The sequence below is a fragment of the Syngnathus scovelli genome, chromosome 4, assembly GCF_024217435.2.
Source record: "Syngnathus scovelli strain Florida chromosome 4, RoL_Ssco_1.2, whole genome shotgun sequence".
NCBI classification, from domain to species: domain Eukaryota; kingdom Metazoa; phylum Chordata; class Actinopteri; order Syngnathiformes; family Syngnathidae; genus Syngnathus; species Syngnathus scovelli.
In genome coordinates, this window is record NC_090850.1 from 15,612,522 (window position 1) to 15,639,455 (window position 26,934).

At 40.7% G+C, this 26,934-nt stretch overlaps 1 protein-coding gene and 1 long non-coding RNA gene across 2 annotated transcripts in view; one reads left to right on the forward strand and one right to left on the reverse strand.

The window, feature by feature from the left end:
- Positions 1–26,934, reverse strand: part of mafa (MAF bZIP transcription factor a) — a 53,517-nt gene that overhangs the window by 19,206 nt on the left and 7,377 nt on the right. The window contains exon 2 of the mRNA XM_049717986.2: positions 26,253–26,318. Coding sequence (XP_049573943.1) covers positions 26,291–26,318 — 28 coding nt within the window. The 3' untranslated portion in view covers positions 26,253–26,290. The remainder of the gene's footprint in view (positions 1–26,252; positions 26,319–26,934) is intronic.
- The window catches only part of LOC125967191 (uncharacterized), a 49,184-nt gene that overhangs the window by 17,983 nt on the left and 4,267 nt on the right, over positions 1–26,934 (forward strand). Inside the window, exon 2 of the long non-coding RNA XR_007480679.1 lies at positions 26,258–26,377. This is a non-coding gene — a long non-coding RNA (uncharacterized lncRNA). The remainder of the gene's footprint in view (positions 1–26,257; positions 26,378–26,934) is intronic.

Sequence of the window (26,934 nt, forward strand, 5' to 3'; positions counted from 1 at the left end):
ATATTATTTTCCAATGTACTCTAAAATAATTCTGGAATAAAAAAAATTCGGTTAAAGTATATGAAAGTATTGAGTATTTTGGAATATTTAATAGTAGGTCACTGATATAGGACCTGCGAGAGGGCCGATGTCAAGACTTGATTAATTGACTTGTAAGTGTTCAATCCCAAGTATGAGCATGTAATGTTAATGCATCAATGTGAAATAGACAAATCCAGCTATACTGTTTCCATTAACGGTGTCAGGATATGTGTAAATTGTCACTCCGAGCTCATATTTACAATTAAAACAATGCTGTTCATTTAGAAATCCCATGTGAATATATTTATAAATCAGTCATCACAACCTCTTGACACAATGCAATGTGCGCCCCTCCCCCCATTTGAATATGTCTAAGAGTGAAAGTCATCCAGGTCGCACCCAGACCTATATCCATCAACCTGACAGCTGAAGTTCCTTCCATTCTACGCTCAGAGAGGCCCTGAAATTCCCACCATGCAAGCAGAGGTAATGGAGTCCCACATGTGCATGAGGGCACAGACGGGACAGTGAAGAGAGATGGTGACTGAGTGGCAATAGTCAACTCCAGCCGATTGACTCATGCCCCATGCACAGAGGTTCTTACCTCAAATCCTTGGTAAGAGCCAGCTCTGGGTCAGATCTGCCCCTCGCCACAACCCCTCTGGGTGCGGGCAGGTGGCTTTTTGATAGATGTTAAAAAGCTGATGTCTTGAGGTTTGGGAGTTCTCTTTGGGACCACTTGTGCGCTGTCTTTTTGTGGTACCCCAGCTGCTATGAGAAATGCTCCTCCCAATCATTTGTGGCTTCAGAGGATGATAACCACTGGCCGGCATGCCTTGTGAATAGCTACAGATTAAACTACGCGCATAAATAATGTAAGAGAAATGGCAGCAGATGTGCTTCCAGAGTCACATTTTCAAAATATTAAAACAATCTAATACGGCAATGTCTTTTTCAATAAGTACTTGAGTATAGTGGATTGCAAAATTAAAGGCGGGCTGACACAGCTTCATAGTAGCTACTTACAGTGAGATCCACCAATTAATACTTCAATGAGGAGTTGTGGTTTAAGATAGTTTAGGGAGGTTCTCTGAGTGAACACTGAGAATCTGGTGTATTTTTTTCCACAGCATAAATGTACAGTATTTAAAGGCCCGTTGGACCTGAACCTGTCTGAGCTAAAGCCCAAAATAAACACTCAGACATCTGGTCGCTGTAATCCTCTTACAACTGCCCACACACATTGTTAATGGTAAGTCGTCGGTGACTCTGACATTGTGTCATGGAAATTAACTTTAACTTATGTTCATTGACTACCCAAAAGCAGCTTAGATCAGCAAGGGTCAAGGAGCAGATGTATGTTTAAGCTTGGAGCAAGACTGAGAAAGACAGGTCAAGGGAGAATCACATCCATATGACCATGTGGTGCAAAATATTACTCCCTCAGACAAATTGTGAGACTATGTGGACACAGATAATCATTCAAATGCCCTGTAACGCACACAGTTGGCAGTTACCTGTCCAGGCTAGACTATATGACCGACCGTGTTGTCATCACTCACCCTCGGTTGCCTCAATTAGTTTGTAAATTATTCCATTGCCATAATTGTGCAAACCTCAAGGGTGCAATTTCAACTGCACCAGATGATCAACAAAGCTTTGTTTCTCCCTTGGCAGAGTGCTTAGGACTCGCCGTAAATACTTTTGAAAGAAACAGACTGGAATAATGGTGGGGACTGCGTGCTAAATGGCTTCCTGTTGTGCTAAGAGCACAAGCAAGTTCAAACAAACCTAATGTGAGAAGTGAACTTCAAAACATGGGGAAATAACACTTGACACAGGCACATTGTAGGTTGACAAGAACTCCCTCAAGAGAAATGCAAGGACTCCTTGGTATTGACTCATGTTCTTTGCAGTGTTTTGTCCTCGAGAACTAAAGACATTGAAGAATTAAAAAAAAAAAAAAAAAACACGTATATGTAGGCAATGCACCACACGTCTGGTTAAAGGTGTTATGATCTCATTCAAATGAGATTCAAATGTTGAAATCTAAATAATTTAAATAATTTAAGTTGAAAAAAATCTAAATATTACAAGGAGCCATTCCACAAGGATCCATTCCACTTGCTATTATTCATCAAAATGCTGGCCACCACTTCTCTCCTCTCTGTGTGCACCTAAATAGTTAATGGACTGGACATTTACTCAGCTATCTTATGTTGAATGAGGCAAGCTTGTACCACTTTAAAAAGTTTCTGCCATAGATTAGAAAGAGTAACTTTACAGTTTTGTAATATGCATGGTGTATTTAGGAACTTTATACCCTTCCCTGGCTTTGAACTTCAATTAATACCACATTTATCTTTCTCAAAAATCCGCAGTTCCATTGATGCTAACCAGGCACTGATTATGAATACACACACTATATATATATATATATATATATATATATATATATATATATATATATATATATATATATATATATATATATATATATATATATATATTTCCTTTCAACTTATATACGTCTTCATATACACAAGAAAATGATGTTAATGGCAAACAGCTTTGTTCAGTCTGCAGAGCCAACCCCAAGGTTTTGCTTCTCAGTGTGATCATCATGCATGTTTAACTCTGGCTCCACACGGAGCGCTACAGTCAAACTGAACTTCAATGGACCATTGCGGAATTTGTTTTTTAATTATATACAATAAGGGATATTTTGTTTAATGGAATAATAATGCTTGCAAATTTGATGATTATTTTTTTAGATGACCCTTTTGTATTGACGCTAAATCCAGTTGTTTCTAAATATAATTTACAGTATATATAGTTTGAAGGAGATCAGCTGAAAATACGCTGTTGTCAAAATGTAGCAACAACAACAAAAAAAAAAACTATAGACTACACATCTTCAAGCCAAGTTAAAAATATGTTTGGGAGTTTGATACTCCATCTTGCCTGATGTGTTCTGGTTCATACGCACTGTTTCGGGGAGATAACCTGTGTTAGGAAGTAGATCAGCGAACCAGTGAAGCATACCACTCGACAGGTCCAAGATACCAGTTAGGAAGTGGAAATCTTTAACGCACATTGAGACTTGTGTAAGTGCAGCAGGACCTCTTTGAAGAAAACTATAAAATATTAAGGAGGAATGGAAACCTCACCTGACTCAGTGCCAAAAACCTCAAGCCACACACAGAGCTACTAAAAGAAACTCTTTTATTCTCTTTCCTCTCCTTCTCTCAGATTTTGTCTTATTGTTCTTTTTTTACCCAGAGAAGAGATTTCATGACTGTTGAGTATGCCACATTGAAATGAGTCCCTCATTAATGCTCGAATGGGTTACTCATTTCACTTTTAGCAAAAAAAACACGTCATAGTCCGATTTGAGTCACCAATGATTCATGCAAAGCCATCGTATGAAGAATAAGTGCAATTATTTTTTTTCACTTCCGTTAAGCCTGACATTCTCGACCGGTTTCTGTTGATCCACCTCCTTGCTGCATAACTCAAAATCAATACGCAAATTCTACGAGGTCATCGGCTTAACAGGTGAAGCCTGTTCCACTTAGTTTCAACACTGACCAAATCCCCATTATTTAATTTAACTGTGAAACCAAAACAATGGGTGGGGTATGATAAATCAGTCAGACGTTTTCACGACACGAAAAGAGGTGTCAAGTCTCCAAGGTTCAAACAGTTCAAACTAAAGGCGGTAAGAATTTGAACTGAGGATGAATGGAATATTTCGTCAACATAATTTTTTTATTATAAAGATTATAAAAAAAACATATAAACTTATCTCTCATGCCATCCAAGTTCAAATTAGCTCAGGTAGTTGCTTTGACAAGGTCACCACAGTAATCAGGGCTGTCAAGTCCCTGTGATGACATGAGTCACTCCCTGGCTTCACCTGAGCAACGGGGTGTGGCCGGAATGATCGCTGTGTGTAAATGATCCACCCTGAATCGATCCGGACTGTCAGCATAGACCAGACGTTCACCTCTGCCTGTTATCTGTAATGAAGCCTACCTCGGTCACGGCGGCGACCGCAGCTTTACCGAGCTCGTCATCTACAGTCACAACCCGCTGTTGCCAAGATGAATCAGCGTTGACTCCCAGCCAGTTTCTTCTCTAAAGTCAGGCGTAACTTTGGTGAAAATTAAGAGCAAAGGGATGTCAGTTGATTTATATTGTATTAATAGGTTAAATCTATGGTGACCTTATTTTTGGTGAAGCGGTGTGATAATTGGAAGTCTTGGACAGCATTGGGGATTACCTTGTTTATCCTTCTATAATCCCCATAAACATTAAGACACAGCGAGCTACATGCTGATTAGCTTCAGGCAAAAGCAGTCAATCAGAGAGTGATAAATAGCCCCCCAGCTTTCCATCCTCATGAATGAATACCAACCTTTTACCTTGAATTTTTTATTCCCACCTCTGGCACCTTGTGAAATACATCACGGCATCCTTTAATGAGCCGAATCACATGTGCGGCATTAACTCCAAATGCACCTTCAAAACGTTGCATTTTGGGATGAAGTTTGCAACTTTAAATTGAAGTGTGTTTCCTGTGAGAGTTGTTCAAATAAGCATCCGTCTCTTTCCGTAACTGCCAAGTTGACAATCACAAGTGTAAATATTTATCACAGGCCTCAGGCCTGGAGTTGGGATTGCTCCTTTGGCACACAGGAGCCCATTCTGCCATGTTGCACATTTGCCTATTCAGACAGGGGAATGGCCCAAATTCCTCAAGCAGAACACATTTAGGGAGGCCCGTTGTGAGGACTTCATGTTTGCAAATTACTTGCAACTAGGCACATAAAACCTGCTACATGCTCATGATAAAGTGACTTGTTGAAACCCAGACAAGCACCACTGCTCGGACTCCTCCTGCTTCTGGCAGGATGGAGAGACGAGCAAGAGAAGGAAGATGGAGGAGTGCAGGGGGGGTTGAGGACTTGTGCATTTTCCACGTCCATGCGACGCTACGATAAGGAGACACTAGAGCTTGTTTACATGCAGCAATGGGAAAACAAATTGAAAATTCCTGCCGGGCCGCAGATGCATATCAAAGCAGGATTATTTTAGAAATAATCATCCATGCCACAAACTGTCACCCGCTAATCTCCACTTTGTTAGAATTCAAATTACTTTCCCATGTTTACATTGCCATTACTGCAAGGGCAGGGGCTAGACGCGCTATTGGGGCCTTATTTGCACAAGAGTAGCAATAAAATACTGATAAAAATAAACTTCCCATATATATTCCAAAACATAAAGAATGCTAAGGTTCTGTAGGCCCAACAGGAATTCTGAATGGTGGTAGCTTTGGGAATAATAGAGACTGACAGGAGCTATTAAGGAAAGACGGCAAACACATTGCAGATTTGTGATGGAAGTGTTATCGACAGCAAAAGCACAAGTCAATCATTAAGTCATCAAAAGCCACACTTGGAGCAAACTGTTCACTTTTTCTACATTACACCGCAGGATTTAACTCAAGAATCCACAAATGTACTGAAGCTGACCGCTACAACGTGGAACTCAACCAGATCAAAACTTTTGAGTTTGAAACCCACACGTATCTCTGGATCAGGTTGCTGGCATTCACCACTTGCACTGTCGGCAGACACACTATCCTTTATCTAGCAGTGTCCCTCACTGAAGAATGCTCCAAAACATAGGTGCATACTTAAGAAGCATGAAAGTAGTCCTTCATGAAACTTTGCCAGTGATACTGTCAGTGTGTAGATTTTTTCTCAAAATCTTTAGTCGCGGTCAGAGTCTATTTGTTTGTTAGGCTGTCCTTATAGTTCCCTGTAGAATAGATGATGAGTCTTGTGGTGAAAACCACACTGTGGACAGACACAGAGGAGACATGAAGACAGATACTCTCATGTTCATTCCAGCATTTGGTCATCTCAAAATGCTTTCTTTTCACAATTTTACTGAGGTCATTTTCTTAATTGACAAAAAAAAAACAAGCAAAACTGATGGGTGACCATACACCAATGGAAGAAGTTATTTGGGTCACATTGAGGGACCCTCCGTGTGATGCAAATAGCGTAGTCTGCATGGAAACAATGATGGTGTCTCCGGCTCTGCTGTGACTTTGCTCTTATGTTCCCCAGCCCTTGCCTGAGGCTGTAAATGGCTTTGCTCACTTGGGGAGGGTGGTGCGGGGCCCATGGTGGCTTGGGAGGGAGCAGACAGAGGTAGGTTAGATTAGCTTTGACAAGGTAAGGCTTTGAACAGGAGGAGGTTAGAAGATTTATTCTCCAAACAACTCACCTTAATGAATTTAGCAGTGCTTCTGTTAATTCAGATGATTATGCTCTCCGTATCGTATCTCATTCCCGTCTTTAACCTTTTGGACTCTTATAAAAACGTTTGACTTATCCTCACCCCATGGAGAAGTTATTACCACCCTGAATCATTTCTTTCCTCTTCTAGGTGTTATTATTTAGAATTTGGATTTTGTCTAACGGTCCAGCATCATACTGTATTTAGACCAAAAGGAGCTCACTCTGGCAGTGGCCGAGGTCACACAAACTAAACAGGAAGCTTTGTTTTACATGTGCGAGTCAGACAGATATGAGTCTCGAGAACTACGGCGGGGTTATGGTGAGATATAGATGCCATTGCAGGAAGGAGCGGAAATAGAAACCATCCTTTTTGCAATGCTGGGAAGGTGCAGCTCATATTATACAATCACTTTAAAAACAATTGGAAGACATATCCCAAATGCTCACTATATCAACTGAGTAATTCTTAAGCTAAAACAAATGAATGAGCATGTACTTCTCCTTAGTAGCTTAAGGCAGAGCACATTATTGAACATCTGTTGTAATGTGAAATACTTTGACAGAAGAGCGAAAGTTCTGTGACAGATTTATTTTGGTCATAACTTTTCTTGGAGTTTTATTTTGCTGCTACTTTGTCTATGCAGACACTTTTCTTAAGGTGGGCCTAAGTGCACTTGGGTGCACTATTGTTTTCATGCCAACGTACTCTTTCCCCTAAATGTTGCATGACAGCGTTGGTGTGGATGCTTCTCATCTATCATTTCTTTATGGCTCTAAGACCTGCACATTCAGGGCAATTCAATACGCCTTTGTTTACTGAATGGTTTAGGTTAAAAAAATTATATATATATATATATATATATATATATATATATATATATATATATATATATATATATATATATATATATGTCACCAAACAACTCTTACTAAAACCAGCTCAATGTATTGTAGTTCAATTCTATAATAAACACACTTAATTTGTTTTGTGAGTTACTTTTCAGTTTCCTTAAGGTTTCACTTTGCCACTATGGTGACAGAAACTTAACGACTTATCTTCTTTCCTGGCTAAATGTTGCACAAGGTGTGACCAAACATGCTCACCACATTCTCGCACACACTCACTCATAACTGTGAACCTCAGTGTCACCACCTCAACCACATATTTGTGTTGGAAGTCCCTTTTTTGAATCGAAGCATTGCAATTGCTTTTTCCTTATTGTACTTTTAACACAAATCTTTATGTAAAAGCCAGATTATTCTATTTATTAATTTATTTTGACTGAGCAATGGCGCAAATGTTGCAGCTGCAAAGAGGGTGTTGCTTTGCGATAACAAGGCGAAATAACAAATTGCTCACGCCTTACTAGAAAACAGCGCCGTAGCGGTCACAGCCCCCATGCTGTGTTCTTGAGGGAGGCAGAGTGTGATGATGATGATGAAATACCGGATGAGTCACATTTTACTGTCAGATGTAGTAAAGGGAACACTTGCTCACACCTCGAAGAAATCAACGCGCTGCTTGAAGAGTGAGGTTTCCATAGACTCATGTCTCCTCCTTTGTGTTGCTTTGGGAGTTGATTTTTGTCATGAGAGCAAAGAAACGTACCATATTATTTCTATAGCCATGAGTTTCAGGACTTGACCATTTTGTTTAATATGTTGTATATCTTAACGTTTTTTTGTTGGATTCCATCATTGGTGGAGACTTGAGCAACAAATTAAATTAGTAGGTTTTTATGATTGCTGAGGATTCTGAATTGGTTCTTGTGTTGAAAGTAACGCAAAGTTGAGTAATGGAGCTGTCGATTAAGTCTCAAATCATTTGGAAATTGTTGTCATATAGGCTTCGTCCACACAGACTTCTCCTATAGCGCAAGCTCATAAATCTCAAGAATAATTCGAAAAATGAAAGTTAGTGATATGTAAGTTATAATTCTCATTGTTGAATAGGCAGTTTTGTCAAATGCTGACTTTACTTGAGTGTGTATGTGCATGAGTGTCTTGATGCGTGAGTTTAACGGTGTCACCGTCACAAATAATGAAGTCCAGGTCCCTGATATTTTTCAGCGCCTTCTCAGTAAAAAAAAAAAAAAACCAAAAAACAGGTTTGCGATTGTTCCCATTGTGTCTAAACCTGTCTGTGCTGTTCGCCTTGTCTCAGTCTTCTACACCTGGACTCACTAACTCCTTCATGTGAGGCGATACAATGTCTCTTAGTACAGATGATTTCACATCATATTCTGATTCCTAGAAAATGTCTTTGACCTTTTCTTTGCATTCGCCACAGGGAATATCCATGTCCTTTTGACTTGGAAAAAGCATTTGTATCTTTTAGGCCAAACAGTATCTGTCCAAACATTGATATAGTGAATCCGGAGTTTTCTTCTGCAACGACCTCACAGCTAAAACAAACACTGTCAGTGACATGCCACAGGTACGTGCACAGCAGGAAGTAATCCGGTCTTCATATGGACTCAGTTTACTACTTCTATTTAGTTGTTTACATTTAAGTTCCTTTTTTATTTGTTTTTGCACAAGGATATTTTGCCATGTCCTATTATTCATTACAAAAGTTCAATTTAATTATTTCTTTAGTAGTTGGATAACCTACTTTTTGTTGCATGGGAAGGCAACATCTTAGATAAGAATGAGGTCCGAACAAACAGGCATCCTGTCACTATCCCACATGCTTTTCTAACCCCAACTCTGGGAGCAGCCGAGGGCCTGGAAGGCCATATCGTAATGGTCCCTCAGGGCACATAAATCTGCCAGGCCCATGATGCAGGACACGCTTACTCCGCTGACCATGCCACCGGGGGCTTTTCCCCCACTCTCCTTTTGAGGCTTCTCGTGTGAAGTGAGGATGTAGAGGGTTTGATGCTTGTCTCATGCGGCTGTGCGTTAAGATAACACAAAAGGGTAATGCCCTACCTCCTTATTTTGGCAAGTGATTTACTGTAAGTTTTCGCTACGTATGGGAATGTATGAACCGGAAAGAATGTGAGTAAACAGAACAATAAAATGTCGCAATAGTGGGCAGAAAACAAAGAAAGTCTTTTGGTGGGGGGGTTGATCAAAGACTTGCACCTATCATCATGTATGGAGATCTCAAACTTAACTTTGGAGAGGTGAGGGCATCATGGTGGCCAGTACACCATATCGTACCTCTAGAAGTGATGTGAGCACGTACATCAGGCCCAATTAATCAATGACTTCTCAATCTTAACCTGCATTTACATTGTTCACACTGGCCCCAAAAGATGTCCGTACTTGTCTCCCTTACACCTGCCTTTTTACACAAACTAAAATACCACACACAACTATGTTTGCTAATAATGTTATTGAATTAGTCTCTTTGCATGACACAGTTTTATATATGGACGTAAATAAAAGACAAGTGTTGGACAAACCACAAAGAACAGCAGGTCGTCTTTGAAAGAGTACATAAAAGGGGAGAAAAATCCATGTTGCAGCAGCTTTTGTGATCAATACAAACAAAGAAAATTGATCTAATGATCCTACAACATAAATCTGCAAAATATAGGCTTAAAATGTTATGCGAAGCGCGTAAAGTAAAAGTACAATTATACACTGTAGCGTAAATCTTATAATTGTCACACACACTACTAATTAGCAGCTAATTCAGAAATATCAACACTAAGACCTAAAAAAAATTTCTGCAAATTCTAGTTGCACACACACGCATGCACACACACGCACACACACGCACGCACACATTCACACATTGTTTAGCTGACCCTAGACATTCGTTGTAGTAATGCAAACAAACATGTTTTTTTGCTTCGTTTGGCAATGGCTGGATTTGTTGTGAAATCTGCATATCAACAATTTTTCAGGTGCCTTCTCCACCGCTCCATGCGGACAGAGAGGGCTCACTGAAGAAGGGATACAACAGTGCCCCTAGTGGACAAAGCCACCACATTTACCCTGAAAAAACTATAAAACAATGTTGACATTACTTATGCCTCATTTTGATTTCAATTTAATTGTCTTTTCTTCCCCAGCCATTTAAATCTGCTCATTCATTCCAATGAAATCAAAAGTCATAGATCCAGTGATTAGGAAAACTTACTGTATCAACCCTGCAAAGATTAAAGGGGGGAAAAGTAAGAGGGGTGCAGAACAGCTGGAAAACTGCTGTGCTTGTAGTTTATAAACACAAAGACAAGCACCACACCGCACCTTGAGCGAAAATTCCTAAATCTATTTCCAACTAACTTTTAAGTTTGAGAAAAAACAAGGCAGGGGAGGTAAAAAAGAGCCCTGAATATGTATCCATATCATGGATACATGAAGGTGGAATATCACACAGACTGGCTAATGAGCATTAACATGAGAGCTAAGAAATGCTCAGGTGAAAAGACAGAAGGAACCTCCTGAGGATATTTTTCCCCAAATGTCTGCTTTTTTTCTTGCTCTCCTTTATTTCCTCCCCAACAGACTATTAGCCAGTAGATATCTCCCACCTCTCCTCCTTTTCTTTCCGTCTGTGAGGTGCAATTAGTGCTCTCAATGAATATTGAAGGTATGGAGAAGAATGAGGCTTTTTAGCTGTTTCTCTTCCGCTAAGACCACGGCTTTGCTGAGGGATGGCTGAGGGCTTCGACTAAATCAGGACGCTGCGCTACAGCAACGCCACTTAGAGCCAAACAATCGCTGATCATTTATTTAAACAGACTTATTTATTCATCGCCGTTTGCTGTTGCTTGGAGCTGTGATTTTCTCACAAAGGATTATTCTCAAGTGATTTTGCTACCCTGAGGGGAAGAAAAAAAATGCTCTGAGCTCTTCAAATTAATACAAATCCTTAAGCTTCATTTGCCAATATAGATAATTTTATCAATTGGCCTCTTCCAGGTTGAAAAAAAAAAGAATCAATTTAGCGAAGACATTTCACTGCAAAATTACCCCATATTAAAATGGGCCTAAAGTAGTGCAATTTGGAATTTGACCAAATGGTTATGTAAAAATAGACAATGGCTCTTGTCTTTTGATAATATCAGTGAAGAATAAGGGACAATGACCTGAATTAAAACAGAAACGTATTATAGTATAGTGGCCGTGTAAAGACAGAATAGGAACATGCGCCTCTGTGCTGTGTGCCAGGCACAATAATTCTACATCAATAATAAAAGAACTGAATAAACAGGCAATTCAGCTGTGTTTTGTCCCTTCAAGTCATTGACCTCCAGAGATCCACTCTATCCCCTCCTAGATACATCACGCATAACTAAAGGGTATTTTAATTTCAATTTAATGTATGCAGCAATTACATTGTTTCAATCATCAACAACAATCACTCCACTTCCATCGTGCTTCATCAAATCACTTGTAGATTTGCAGCTGTGCATCGGGGTCACCTAATTTTTTATTCATATTATAGTTAGTTATATTTCATTCCATTTTTTGACTAGAGTTCCAGAAGTGATTGTTTTTATTTCTCCAACTGTGTAAGGCCTTGTATGTAAGGGATGCACTGTATCTTAATTCAAGTAAATAAATAAAACACAAGTTTGAAATACTGCACATAAATAAGTAAGCATATACATAGTAGAACTCTAGTATTTCATATTTACACGCACACACAAATAATAATATATGACCCTTGATTTACACACAGCTTATGTTTCCTTCTATAAATACACACACATTGCTCTGACATATACAACCGTAGCAGGAGGCTGTACATCCAGCCTAGTATGCTGCTAAGCCTCAACTGGATAACAAGTCAATGTTGAGCAAAAACAAAAACAACCCCAAAAATATCTCTGAACCTTTGAGGATCACTGCACAAATTTGTTGAAAATCGTATATCCTAACTTTGAGGTGGTTAGGTAGATATAAAACTGCAGTACAGTAAATGTTACAAATAGTTTTGTGATTGGAAACAATTTGGATTTTTGAAACCAAAAAACCTGAAATAAAATAATCTTCCTAGAAAACATCTTTTAACTGCTCAACATTGTGACTCACACATTCTTGCACGTTTTAGTGTTGTAAGATTTTTAACCATAAGGCAGATCGTGTTTTTTATTGTCGTGTTATGTAGCAATACTGGAACATACACGCACACACTTACACAGCGATAAAGGAAGGAAAGTATCGGTGTCTCCTACCACTTCCTTTCATACAGCCGAGCCGTGTGGTGAGAGTCGTAATGCAGAACATAAATGCACCTCACATCGACAGTGATGCAAATACAGGAATCGAACACATAGTCATTTCCAGGAAGCCATGTCTAACTGCTGTGAAACGGCCCACGGGCAGCAAGAGCAAAAGACTCTTATCGCTCCCATTTTTTGTAGATTCGATGTATTTCAATGAAGACTGAAAACACATGCAGCTGCAGGCAGCCTCTTATGGCCATGTGTAAATAACTGTTACAGTAGGACAGGCACAATCAGGTCAACAAGGGAATTCAGTTAAGAAAACAAGAGAGCTCACTTGCAACCAGAGTAGAGCCTTGGCTACTGCGGGCGATAGCCAGACCACAGTGGGAGACAGGCTCCAGCCTCCGCTTTAAGCTCCATCAATGTTTAATGTAGTGGGGCAGCCAGGGGGCCAAGCCTGAGCTGTCATCCTCATAGAGGAGGTCAGCGGTGGAGTTGTCAGGTTGGAGTGTGAGCGCAGGTCTTGTTAAGGATTGGAAGCAGACACATGTGCAAACACATTGGAGGTCACAATCTTTTGTAGGGTTTGATACAGTTCAGGAGCTTGATCCTCTTTAACAACACTCAAGTAATCAGGCCAACACAATCTGTTACAAGATGGTGGTCGACCTCTGTCTTGTCAAACCTTTTTCAACTAAAGTTTAGATTATTAATGGTCATACAAGGTTAAACCCCGGCAATAGTAAAACATATAAATAATAAACCAGTATTAAATGACAGATGTGATATATAATGCAATTTGTGTAATGTGACTTACTCTATAGCTGGACGTTGAGAACTTCACTTTATAACAAGTTTAATTTCACGGTAAATGTAAAAGGAGTTGACGATGGAAAATTACCACGTAATCTAATCGTATAATTTAGAATGAAGGTCCCGTACTTCAAGTAACTTAGTGAATGATCTGGTATGGGTCTGCGTGTCTGCACGAAGCAGAAGGAGAAAAGAGCAAGTTACAGATACCACCTAAGAAGCATTTCCACCTGCTTGCCCACAACACTGAAACATGATCAACAAACAAGAGTTTGCTTACTGCCTCAAAGTCACCTTACTCCATTTCAAAAAGACAACCCTTTATGCAGAAATATAGCCATGGCCACTCTGACCTTTCCTTCAAGGCTCCTTAAACAACACATGAGGCAAAGTTAAGTAGTGATGCAGCACTGATCCTTGACCACAATCAACTGCGCTGACTCAAATGTTCATTCAGATTGTTCACAAATCACCCCGGCATCCTAAACTGTCAAGAAAATACAGCCCAGCCATGTGTCTTCTGTCAAAGCCAAGAGAGTGTTGATAAAGTTTATGGGGGAGCTCAAGCCTCATAAATTTGAGGCTGTTTGTGAAAGGACATCCTGCCATGATAAACACGCAACAGCAGCCTGCGGTCTGACAGACGTCTGCTTTGTGATCGGAGCAGGAAAAGTCTGCTCACTTCGGGTCCACTCTCATCACAGTGGGATACGCTTCACATTCTTCTATTCCACTGTTGGAAAAGACATAAACTAACAGGAAGAGTGGAGTATAGAAGAGTCAGCTGCACGCATATTATCTGAACAACCTGTGATTACCAGCAACGGTGGACCTTCACTGTCATTGTGGTCATCAGGTGGTAGAGGTGTGTATTTGAAGGCGGAGGGTCAATTTAACCACGCTTACATGGTGACCTTCATCTGCAGTACCAGTGTTGAACTGTACTGAAGAAAAAAGATACCCTGTGATAGTGGTAATATAGAAAAAATAGTAAAGCGTAACCTCTAAAGTTTAAAGCCATTGAGGTCATATAATTCGGACAACTTTGAACCATGGTAAAAATGTTCAAAACCTGCACCAACTTCCCAGAACGAATTGTGTTCGATCTTTGAGGTAACACGGTTTCTTTCTCAAGACGTGAACCATCTGAGCTCGGGTTGTGCGCCATTAAGGGGTGTCAGACCTAAACCATCTGCGGTTGGCAGAGGAGGTGGCAAGACTGAGAGGGAAAAGGAGAGGGAAAGTGCTGACTCTGACACCATCCCCATGTTGCTAACACAGGAACCAATTAGCTGGAAGCCCGCTTCCGTTGCCTTTGCTGTTACAGGACCTCATCTGGGAGTCCCCAGGCCTTGACTGCAACTTTGGTGGCACATATAGCAAAGATACCCTGCACATGTGCTATGAAATGCTAAATTGATTCATCAAATGATGCATTCTTAGATATCTTGATCAATATGACATTGATTGATATCAGTGTAATTGTAGACTTGAAGCAACTGAGCCTTTCAAAGTCAATTGCTTCAACCAGAAGACTGTGCAATCAATTAATGTTTTCCCTATCCAAATAAACAGGAATATAATTGTATCTTAATATATAAGTCAACATCTGCCAAAAACGGTAAACTGGATTTTTCCAGGCACAAAAAATGACAATGCGACAGTTTTTACACTGAGTGCTTTTCTATGACCATAGAGGCCTAAATGTTTTAACATGTCTCAAATCACATGTCTCAAATCACCATCTATACTCCCCCCCATCCCCGACCCTGCCTACAAATGTTAACATACCTGTACATGCACTGTCAGTACTTACATAAAGGTCCCTGCTCTCCCAGGATGCTCAAGTGTGCACTTACTCATGCATGCAAGCAGTCACAAATGTATGCACGCATACCCACAAACCCTTGCTGTCCTGCATAAAGAGGGCAATGGGTGACACAGTCTTTTTATGACATATATTGATCCTTAGGAGTGCAGTAAAAACTATCCTCAGACATACAACAGAAATAACTGTAACCATATAACAGCTTCCTGCCAGGGGAACAGATCCCACTGAGCAACCACGTGACTCGACTATTTCTGGACCCGCAGCACCATAGCCGGTTCAAGATACGTACTGGGTATATACATATACGGGATGAGAGAAAGGAGGGTTATCGAGCCGTACAGCCGTGGGCCTGATTTCAATTATCCAAAGCGTACTATGCAGTGAAATGTAAATGATGCATAAAATGGGCGCAAAGGTATTTGGGGAGAGGGGGGCTTTGGAAATATCTCAATCATCTCTTTTAAAGCAATGTTCCAGAGGATAAATGTTTCACTCTTGGTCCCCCTGGAGACTCTCCTCTGTCCTTTTCAAAGTTGATAGCTGAGCATAAAGCACAATTAGATCTTAATCAATCCCGTCAGTGTGTCGGGACATTGAAATAAGAAATGGAGTTGACAGCTTTTGGACTGAAGATTCAAACTTAAATGCATGCAAGAGTATCATCCATGAGAGCTGAGAGGCTTTTTGAGGTAACGCAGACATGGCACATTGAATAATAATCCCTAACATTGCTTAACAGCATACCATCACAATTATAATTCCACCAAGCTGCTATTTTAATGGAGCTGATAGCAGAGCACATTTGGGTTGTGACCATCAAGCTCAGAGAGCAGCAGTAAAGCATCTCGCCTCATCTTTTAATACGAACACACCCGCCCATGGGCGCGAGTGATTTTGCTCTCCAAACAAGTGGCCGCCCAGCAATGACACCTGTGTTGCGCTTATTCAAGGCATATTATCACAGCCTCACACTTGTCCACGTTGAAAAATGAGGGTTTCATGTACTTGTGTTCACTGAGAGGCTTTCAGTTTGATTGTTTATGAGCGCTTCTTCTCCCTCGCCATATGGTGCTGTTCACTTTTAATTATGATAATATCAACGTCTTTGTCTTGTATAGTCCATTTATGTAATAACATTTTTCTCAGTGCAACACTCAACTGCGCACACTCCCTCAAGCACACACACTTAGTTGAAACATTTTATCAAACCCAATAGCTTTGGGAATTCACATTTGACATGTTGATTTTATTTTTTAGGTTTTGCATATATATATATATATATATATATATATATATATATATATATATATATATATATATATATATATATATATATATATATATTCACACACACGCGCATGCACACACAGACACACACACACACGCACATATATACATATATGAAGCAGTCAAAGAAATAGAATTAGACAGTGCACAAATGTGGTAAACTGGAAGTAAAAAGCAGAGTGAAATTGAAAATACATCAGTTCCTTGTTCTGTCTATTTCTGTACGCCAAGCCTTGTGCATCTGTATGTGAAATAGATTCCTTTGCCATTCACAGTCCTTCACGCTGTTTGCTAGCGACGTACCCAAATATAAGGATGAAGCACGGAAGAATTCATGCAGATTAGGTCGAGCGTGCAACTCCTCCACCGGAGTTGTTTTACTAGAGGCAAGTATTTTAGTAGTTGGAAATGAAGCACTGCAGGCTAATTCTATTCTGCACTATCTGCAAAAAATAGTGTTAATTTCTGGAGGGGTTTCCTCTTTTCTCTCTTTTTGTTGTTTTTGAAAGATGGAAGCAAAGGCTGGGAGGCAAGATGAGGTGTTGGTTTGGGGTGGTGCTTTGGGCCTCTAGTAGTTGATTATCTGTTTAAATAAAGCCCTGCAAAGCTTTGTGATTGTTGAAGGAAACCAAATATTCAATTGAAATTGAGGAAAAGTTGTATTTAAAGGGGTTAAAATGGAGACTGGGCCTTTAAAAGGAAAATGGGGTTTCGCTTGAAAAGCACTTTCTACTTTTGAGGTATCCAATCCACTTAAAGACTGGCTCATTTATTTATGGAAGAAGCAGCAATGGCTCCAACAGTGAAGTATTGAAGTAATAAGTCCAAGGTTCTTTCCATATAAATAAGTAGACAAATATTTAGCATTCACATTTTTTTTAAAGAATAATAAATTAATAGGCAACAATTTGCCAGCTTGCAAAAGCACCACTTGTGTCTTAAACTTTGTCACAAATATCCATTTAAGGAGATCACTTCTTTTGGAAAAGTGTAATTCATGAACGGATTGTGTCTGGACAATAGATTTGGCCTTCATAGATTCAGCCATAATGCCCTGTCCTCGTAAAACAGAAGGTGCTATTCTGCAAAAAATGCCAACTCATCAGAATATGTGCAACAAAAGGTATCAGCCGTGGCATGTCACTGACCTTAAAAGACCTAAAGGTCTCTTCGTTTCTTTTTATTGACTTTGCTTTTACAAAAAAATAACATTTCTGGTTTATGATGACGACTAACAGTTGAAGCTCCTCAGTCACAATGTAACCTGTACAAAAATTCTCATCATTGTACCTGGTCAGTGTGACATTCCTGCCATCTGTCTCCCTGCGTGTATTACATTTATTTTTTTATTTTTTTGGCGAGGTACTGCTTTCTCGGAACAAGCTGTCAGAATCATATAAGGTACAGTAGTTCAAACTCAAAATAGAGTTTATGAAATATTTCAGCCGGAGCCAATTTCGCGTTAAGCGTCATTATAGTTTTTCTGCACATACTCATGTGCCTGCAAAGTGTCACAATTAATTGGAGTTCATTTCCAGGAGATCATTTCCGACTGTTAGGCAGCCTGTAAAAGCACATCACCACGCACATAATTACACAGGGAAGCAGAAGAAGCCTGCAACATTTATCTTCCAGCTCAAATATGAGAGGCTGCTGAGGAAGTGTTTGAAGCCATGTTTATGTCTTTATGCTTAAATGAGCCTCCTCGTGCAGCCTCACTTAATTTCACCAAAATGTTTCGCAGGTTAATGAATTATCGACTCACACCAAAAATACCGACCAGTAAAGAAACAATAATTCAATTAGATCCAAATTAACTGTCCAATCAGCACGAGCCCTCCAGCTGTCCCGAGCAGCAAAAAGCAAAAATCAGTGTTGTGAGTAATTGAGCTCTCTGCTCAAGTGAACCATTGCTTACCTTTTGCTTACTAGGCAGATGCTTTCGACACAAATAGTACGCTTCTTTTTAGCTGTCACGGATATAAAATCACCCCTGGGCATGCGTGATTTTTTTGATGCAGAGATATGTGGATGAGTAGTGGACACCAAGAGGCACTGCGGGGTGCATGTCTTTCCAAAGAATGTTTGTGGAATAACAAAGTCGAACTGTGAGACGAGAGAAGATGCAGCAAAATAAATGATCCCTGGAAGTTTGCTATACGGATGATGTGCTGGAAAGTTAATAAATGGCATGATAGGTGAAAAATAGCAGCCATTTGTGTGAATGCGCGTACGTATGTATGCGCGCTTGACAGAAGGTTCCGGGGCTGCTGTGTGCAGTACCGGTTGGCAGGGTGACTGTCAGGATGGCCGTGTTTCCTGTGTCAGCTCTAAAATAGGTCCAAACACAGCAGAGATGCTCTGCGCACTCTGGCTATTTACAGCACACGCGGTGCGAGTTCGAGATGCTGCCAAGGTGTGTCATCTCAGAGAGGCCTTGTGATTGGTACGGCATTAACTGACTTGAAACATTTGGGAAAGGACTTCACAAATTGGATGTTTTTCAAGATATACTTTCTGACTGGCAATAGTATTATAGTATGGTAATAGTTCAATAGTATATGTATTTTCTGCCAATTAAAAATGTGTGTGCGTGCGTGCGCGTGCGTGCGTGCCTGCGTGTGCGCGCGCGCGTGCGTGCGTGCGTGCGTGCGTGCGTGCGTGCGTGTGTGTGTGTGTGTGTGTGTGTGTAACCTTGACCACTCCATATGTGAAAGGGTTGTCTATGGCAAAGATACTGTGTCCTTCTCGTGTCATGGCGTAGGCCTTATGTTTACTGGAAAGTTGCCCTCACTCTCTGGGCACCAGAATGAAGTATGAATTAGCAAACCTCACAATTGATGCAGTGTAACATGATCATCATTCTTTGAAAAAAACAATTCTGATATTCTGGTTCATATTCTCAAAAGGCTGAAATTTTGTATTGATAGAAAAAAAAGTGGTTGCATAACTTTACTGATTGACGTTTGTTCCTTGAAATGCAAGTGACCCAATTTATGAAGTTTTCAAGAGTCATCATTTGGCCAATTTTCTGCTTTGACTTATGAGTAAATTATTGACACACTACTGTTATGTAGTATGGTGGCAAAGGACTTCACTTTCTCCACAACACACAGCAGTTTTGCAAGTGAACAATTTAATTTGTTTATTGCCACTGCCAGTTCATTGTCAAAATAAACATGACTATAATTACACATATTGTGTGTGTGTGTGTGTGTGTGTCTGTGTGTCTGTGCGTGTGTGTGTGTGTGTGTGTGTGTGTGTGTGCGTGTGTGTGTGTGTGTGTGTGTGTGTGTGTGTGTGTGTGTGTGCACTTGCTCAGGTCGGTTACATCTAATGTTGGGCTTAAAGCTGCTTTGCTTTCATCTTATGTGTAATCTTTCCTCCTGGTGAGTGTAGGGAGAAGAAGGGGTGAAAAAAAAAAATCCATAGTCTTTTCATCCTCCTGTGGCCACTGTGCTTGTGAGACAGCAGCTGTGGGAACGGAGGAGGATCCAGGCAGCCCTGCCTCTGACCTCCCTCTACTCCGACACAAGGGTGGAGATAAACAGGGCCATGAGGATCGCTAACATCTTTCTCAAGCAGGCAAACAGAGCCACACACACACGTACACACTCGCATACACAAACTGCACAGACATCTCATTACAGCCATCGAAGGTGAGTGTTTGTAACTGCAGTGTGCCACTGGGAAGGAGGACTATTAAGGTTACTATCAAGAGACGTGGCAACAAAATAAGAGTTTGTATGCCTCCACTGTGTTCATCAAAACTTGGAATTGCATTAGTGTTTGATATCTTGATCACTCAAGGGATCGTCAAGCATTAGTAATTGGCACATTATGATAGCGTAGAGAACAAGTCATTCGTTAATTCCCTGGTTATATCTTTTATGGAGGTTGTGTTGTGTAAATATTTGCTTCCAACTTTTTTATGACATTCAAATGAAAAGTACAAAGCAAGTCTGTCCATTTTCGTGCATGCAATATCATCTCCAGCGTGACCACCATACACCCTCCCAACTTGTCCGCCTCCTCAGTAGACATTTTCTCTTCAGGCTGACACTGTCCAGACTGTACTGATAAAACCACAACGTGAACATTGACTGGCTCGTTAACCAGAAATATGACAGAAATTGAGCGATGCAAATATTTACTCTCCGCACTCCTCCGACTCAGCGCCAGGCTTAAAAGTTAACAAAAAGAGCAACTCGGCCTTGTAAATACAATTGTTCTGTTGACACTCGCACAGCCTCGCAGCAGACTCGCAGGCGCTCCGCTGCACTACAAGCTCGCCTCGACTCCCTTTTTTCATTTTCTCATTCCCGTCAATCTCCTCCACTTTTCTCTCCTCACTGTTCCTTTTCTTTCCTTTCCACACTTCTTACCCCCCTTTCCACGCCTCCTTCCTTTCCTCCGCTCTTCCTATTTTCTATTCTGTCCATTCTGTCTTCCTTGTCAGCCTTCTCTCATCTAATATTTATGTTGTGTTCCCCTCCTCGAAAGAATTATCTGTTTATTATTATGATTGTTTCATCTTGCCCAGGGAATAATAAACCACAATGATATGTTTTAATATGTGTTCAAGTCTCTGTATATTAACTGAAAATGCAACAGACCTGTTTATATTTTCCCTTTTCTAATATTTGAGGTTTTAGTACCTGGGCCAATTCGGCTTATTGAAATTCGCTTCAAGATTTTAATTAACTACCAACACAAAATGCAACATTCTTTCCATCTGGAAGAAAGATAATGCACTGTCTCTGACGGTGTTATTGTTTGTTTGTCACTGTATGACTAATCACTTATAATTGCCTGGGTGAAAATGGAGTTGAACATTTATTTTTGTATCATTATTTGGCTGCTCTTGCCATGTTACCGCCCCCCCCCCCCCCCCCCCCCCATTTTCAACATCTTTGCATATATAAATTTAAAACATACCCATCTGAAGTGCTTCTATTCTTCATTTTGTTTCAGTCGGATTTTGTGGGTGGTTCAAATTATTTATATTTTTTCCCTCCAAAAATCTGAGCGATTATGCAGCTGCAAAATACTTTTTTGGGTGTTGTTTTTTTAGAAATAAAAATATTGAAGACTGTAGTGATTCAAGCGTGGATCTGAACTCTCGAAATGCAGGCTTAGCATCTGCAGAGGGTGACTGACTGCGAATGTTATGGCATGGCAGGATGAAGTGTGTTCATTTCCTTATTTATCGACTCGCTTGCTTTTCTCTGAGTGTTTGAAATTAATAACAGCCAGCAGAAATCAGACAGAGGGATGAAAATCAGCACTTTCCCTGCAGTGAAGCCATTCATCAAGCTAACGAGGGGGAGAATGGAAGTGGAGAAGGTGTGTGTGTATGTGGTGGTGGTGGGGGGACGTGTGTAATGGGAGAGGGAGCATAGGCAAGCAGGTGCAATGTGGTGTGCACAGGGCAGAAGTGAACTTGATTTTGAGATGGAAGAAATAAGTAAGACAATTGTTAGGGAGGAAGAACAGGTCATGGTGAAAGAAGTGTTTGGACGGAATATGGTTGAGACATTTATATGAATGAATTTAGAAGACTGCCTTTCAGTTCAACGTAGATTTTTCTCGTCAAATCTTTCATTAGATTATTTGATATTTTGCTAATTTATTTTCTATTATGTGCGACTTTGTTGAACCGTCTTCAGTTTCTGCATTGTTTTGGTTCGTCATTCCTTTACAGTGGTTCCTTGCGAGCATTTTCTAACCTGTTCCGTGACCACACCGTAAACACATCGTTGATTTGAAAGGATGTGCCATTCATACAGTGCTTCGCTATCAAATTTTCACTTGCAAATTGAGGCCAAAAAAGCCAAACATTTATATCTCTGGGCCACTCATATTTCAAGTAGCTAATATTTTTATTGATTAAAGCATTTTCAATCGCTTCTTTTTTAAGTGCTATGTTCTTTAGAACCCCAATAGGAAGCAACTAAATCAGGCCTGTGCTGACAAAAAATGTCCCCAACCACAGCATTTTACTCCTCGCCCCTTCACTGATGGGTGATGATGCCCTCTCCCCAAAGTACCAGGCTGCTCCGCCTCCCTGACAGTCCACCAGAGACCCAACAGTATCTCAAACACAAAGTCGGCTGACTAAGCACTTACTGCCGAGCTTCCCTTGTCTGCGAGAAAGAGGCGCTCCTTGCTGAGAACAGGGAAATAATTAGCAGAGTGGAGCGCTGCCCGAGCAGGCTACACTAAATCTGGCACCACTTCACGTGCAAACGGATCCCCGCGTACCCCCGGTTTGGCTCCTTCAAAGCTCAAACTGATACGTGTGCCTGATCCGTGGTAATGACGCAAACTGCTCACTGTACACTGTTCTCTTTATTTTTAACTTTTGGACATCAGCCCTAAAAATAGTGAACTCCTTAGAAGTGTCCGGTTTCTCTCTTCCACCTGAGAAGGAGGTGGAATGGGGTAAGGAGGGATCACACCCAGTCGTGGAGTAATCATCCAGAAGGTTGTTTATGTATTTCTGCCTATGCCCTTTCTGTCTCTCTCAGGCCTCTGCACCTTCGTCTGTCTCATTAATTTTCCCCTCCACATACGAGGTCAATCTGGATCGATGTCACCTGCCCTCCATTGCGGAGAGCAACATCCTGGGACCCAGAAATAGACCTTACTGTGATACGGGAGTCTGTCTGTAACTATATACAGCTCTGAGCATGTGTGACTGACGTGAACCAACTGTTAAGATGGGCAAAACATTGGCGTGAGGACAGAAACGATAGGAAAGGGAAATAGGTTCATTTTGTGTAAATGTGACAGGTAAGAACCATTTTTTTTGCAGCCAGGTCAATTTGAGTGAAACACAGGCAAGCCAGGGGTCGGCCAGTGCTCATCGATTAGTGGTCTGAGTGGTGTGCTTTTCCAGCCGATTGGACCTGTTTATTTGGCAGCAGAGGTCTAATTGGCTGGTCAGCTTCAATAAATGAGTTTGCGAGAAAGTGAAAATGGCAGCAAACAAGTTTTGGTTGGTGAAAAAGATTGATGGCTAATTTGCTTTTTTTTTATTTTGGCTTGTGTGATGTTAGCTTATCTTGTAAGAATATGTTCGTTCTAAAGAAGGAAAGGGAACTATCAATATATTTTGTGCCCAGCACAAGTCTAGCCTAAAGTGCATTCCAATAGTGTGCATGGGTGGAGTTTTCTTTCTTTTGGTATTTTCGTAGATAGGCACATTCAGGCACTGAAGTACGTGGAGAAAAGCAGCATGCGCCAAACATGTTTACGTAGATCTCCACTTGCACAGGATGTAAAGTGAAGTGGGCAGTTGGAGACTGCAACAACACCCCTCACCCTACACATTATATTATATTATTTATTTATTTATTTATTTATTTATTTATTTATTTATTTGTTTATTTATTTCAAGTGTGCTGGTGGTGCGGTTGGAAACAAACGTTCTGAAAGCTTTTGAAGCACGTTAGAGTTTGTACTATACTATATGGTCTGATTAACTATTTGCACACAGAAAGTGGAGCATCTAAATGCTGTAATTCCCAGTTGATGTCAGGTGGCTTTTTTAGCGTGTTGAAGTGCAACACAGATGATGTGAGGTGAAGCAGCAATTGGACCCCTGCAGTTATTTTGTTGACGTCAGCTCGGCTTGAGTTAGCCCTTTATAGAATGCTTATGTGATCACACACCAGCCGGCTGGAATCTATATTTGCACACATTCATCTCACTTTTTTTTCACACACTGATACACTTATATACGTATATATATACACGCACACCTGGTGTTTTATCTGTGTCAGCATTTCCTGGGTCCTTAGCTCTCGTGGGACTCTGAACTCTAGCATTTCTTTGTCTGCTGTATCTACTTTCGTATCACATACTGGACAGTTGGTGGGGTTATTTAAGGTTATCATCTCAAAATCGAACTCACTCACAATCCTGCTTGGCTTAAGTCGAGTTGCAGTGATTTTGGTGACATCTACGAAGTCCTGGCCGGAGTCAGACACACTTTCCGCAGGCAAGGACACCGAGACCTGGCTCTCCATCTCCATCACTCAGCTTGTCCCCCTGGAGCTACGTGGTCAGACTGCTCAAAGGCTCTCCCCTCTCCTCATATACTGGGATTTGCATAAAGTAAAGACACACCTCTTGCATGGTTACCGCTAAGAACAGACCACACCGTACGCGGCCTCTCTTCGCTTCGCCGCATCAGCAGCGAGCGTCGATACTGCCAGTGAGCAGAGATTTACGAGGCCGCCTGAGATAGACATCCTCATAGTTTTCCACTTTAATTTGTTTAACATCCGTTCCTTTGGCATTGTTTATCCCCGCCACTTCTCAGCCGCGAGCAGAGGGCACCTAACTCACAGTGGTGACGTGTGGAAGGGGGGGGGCATCACTTAAAACATTTCATCTATACAAGATTTGTCCTTGTCTCTCCTGATGGCTTTTGTCCTATCTCCATTTTGAAGTAAAGTAGATCTGGAAAAAGGCCAGCTTCGAATCATACACCACATGGCCCACTTAGACACAATCAAGCAAATAACCCAACACATAAAACCTATAACACCAAATTGTAAAGCCAGAATCAACATTGAAATGCAAAGTTTCTTTCATCCTCCAAATGATATGATCAGGCACATCCTGAAGGTTTGATTTTAAGCAATCCTATTAATTTATTTTGGTGTGAGGCTGTTATGTAAAAGCCATGTTGGTACTTCATTGCCTGAAACATGCAGTATGGGTGCTTGTGCATGAGTTTGCCAAACAGCAAATCCATGATTGTTCAATCAAGTTGTGGATGTGGTAAGGGGGTTGTTGGAGTTTGAAGACGTGTCCCCAACACATGCCACATAAATACGTAGATCCACATACTAAATTGACAAGTGTAATTTGGCGGGTTGGTGCTGAAATGCTGACTCGTCAAGTGAGAATCACAAGGACAATAAGCCAGCGGCAGCTTTGCACACGATTGTGTTCGCAGGGATGAATACCTCCAGCTTCCACTGCAGCTGGCAGGGAGTCTCCAAACGTATCTACTAACACCAGATAAGGTTGTTGAACTTGTTACTAGTTACTTTTTTGGAAGAAGAGGAGCTAAAAGATTGGCAACTCATGGCGCGTGCAGCGCACCCAATATGATCCCACATGACTTCATTGGGGTAGAGCTCAGGATTGTGTGTAAGCCACTCTGCCCTTTCCATTCCAAAATTCTACCGGTAGTCTCTTATGAACTGGCTTTGAGTGTGCGAGCATTGTCATCTGAGTGTGCGCTTGACTAGTGTGCGCATACAAACTAAAGCAAACACGCTACAAAAGCCTAAAAATGAGAAGAAACCAACCAGCATCACCAAGTGCATTCATGCAAAATTGCATTCACTGTAAGTGAACCGTTTTCCAACATTTTGCACAGGAATGAATAATTTCAAAGTGAATTCAAATATTTCTAACCAAATTATGAAAAGAAAAACATGAACATAACTAATAATGATGATACACAATCAATTATCATATTTTATTTTAAATATTTTGGTTCCTAAAAATGTTGTGTCTGCAAAATGTGTTGTCTACCCAGAGTGCATTCACGTGCATATTAAATTCAACATTTTCAATACACAGATTTTAAGACATTATGAGCATGGAAGGAATTTAAATAGGAAGAGACACTGTGGGCATTAGGTAAAAAATACTCTAGCAACAATTTATTACATGCAAGAGTTTAGCAATACCAAGCATGGCAAAGCTATCCAGGATTGTCAACTTATGTTGACTTTTTAAAGACTGTTTGTGTTACTCAAAAAGAACAAAAAAGCTGACTGAAAGATGGTATTCTCCTTTTTATTTTATTTTTATTTTTTTTACCTCAGGGAACCAAGGGTGCGGAGGAATGGGGCTTGAAATCACAGATGGAGGAATTTTCTGGATGACCTAGAGAGGCAGATAAGATTGGGAAAAAAAAACACAGAAGAGGATAAATGACTATCAAGGTAAATACACACTGTGCCATTTGCTCTCATTCCTCAGTTTCCTCCAGCATGTGTCATTCTCTGCCTGCCTGTCAAACACACACAAATAAACGCGTCGCACAATCACAAAGAAACAAATAGTTCCACTCTGAGCAAGATTCTCTCTCGCCTTGTCTGTCTGGTTGAATACAGTACATGGATCACAGTAAGTGTTTGATGTAGAGGGAAATGTAAAAATTTGCATGCAAATAGACTTTACAGGCAAGAGCCTCATGCATCAAAACACTGTAACCACCAGAGACGAAATATCTAAGCGAGCAGTGTGTCGCTGCACAGGGTTGACTAAATACTTTTTACCTGCTCAGCTAATTCAATTACTCTATTAATTGTTCAAAAAATGGACTACATTCATCTCGCAGAGAGGAAGTGTGATGCTTGATATTTCTGACCTTTAACGTTGACAATTCATGAGAGGCACTTTTGTTTTCATGTAGTAGACCAGATGTGTGCAGCAGGTACTCAGCAGCTCAATAAATATTATGTGGAAATGTTAGCTTAGAGCGCGGAACTCTGTGCTG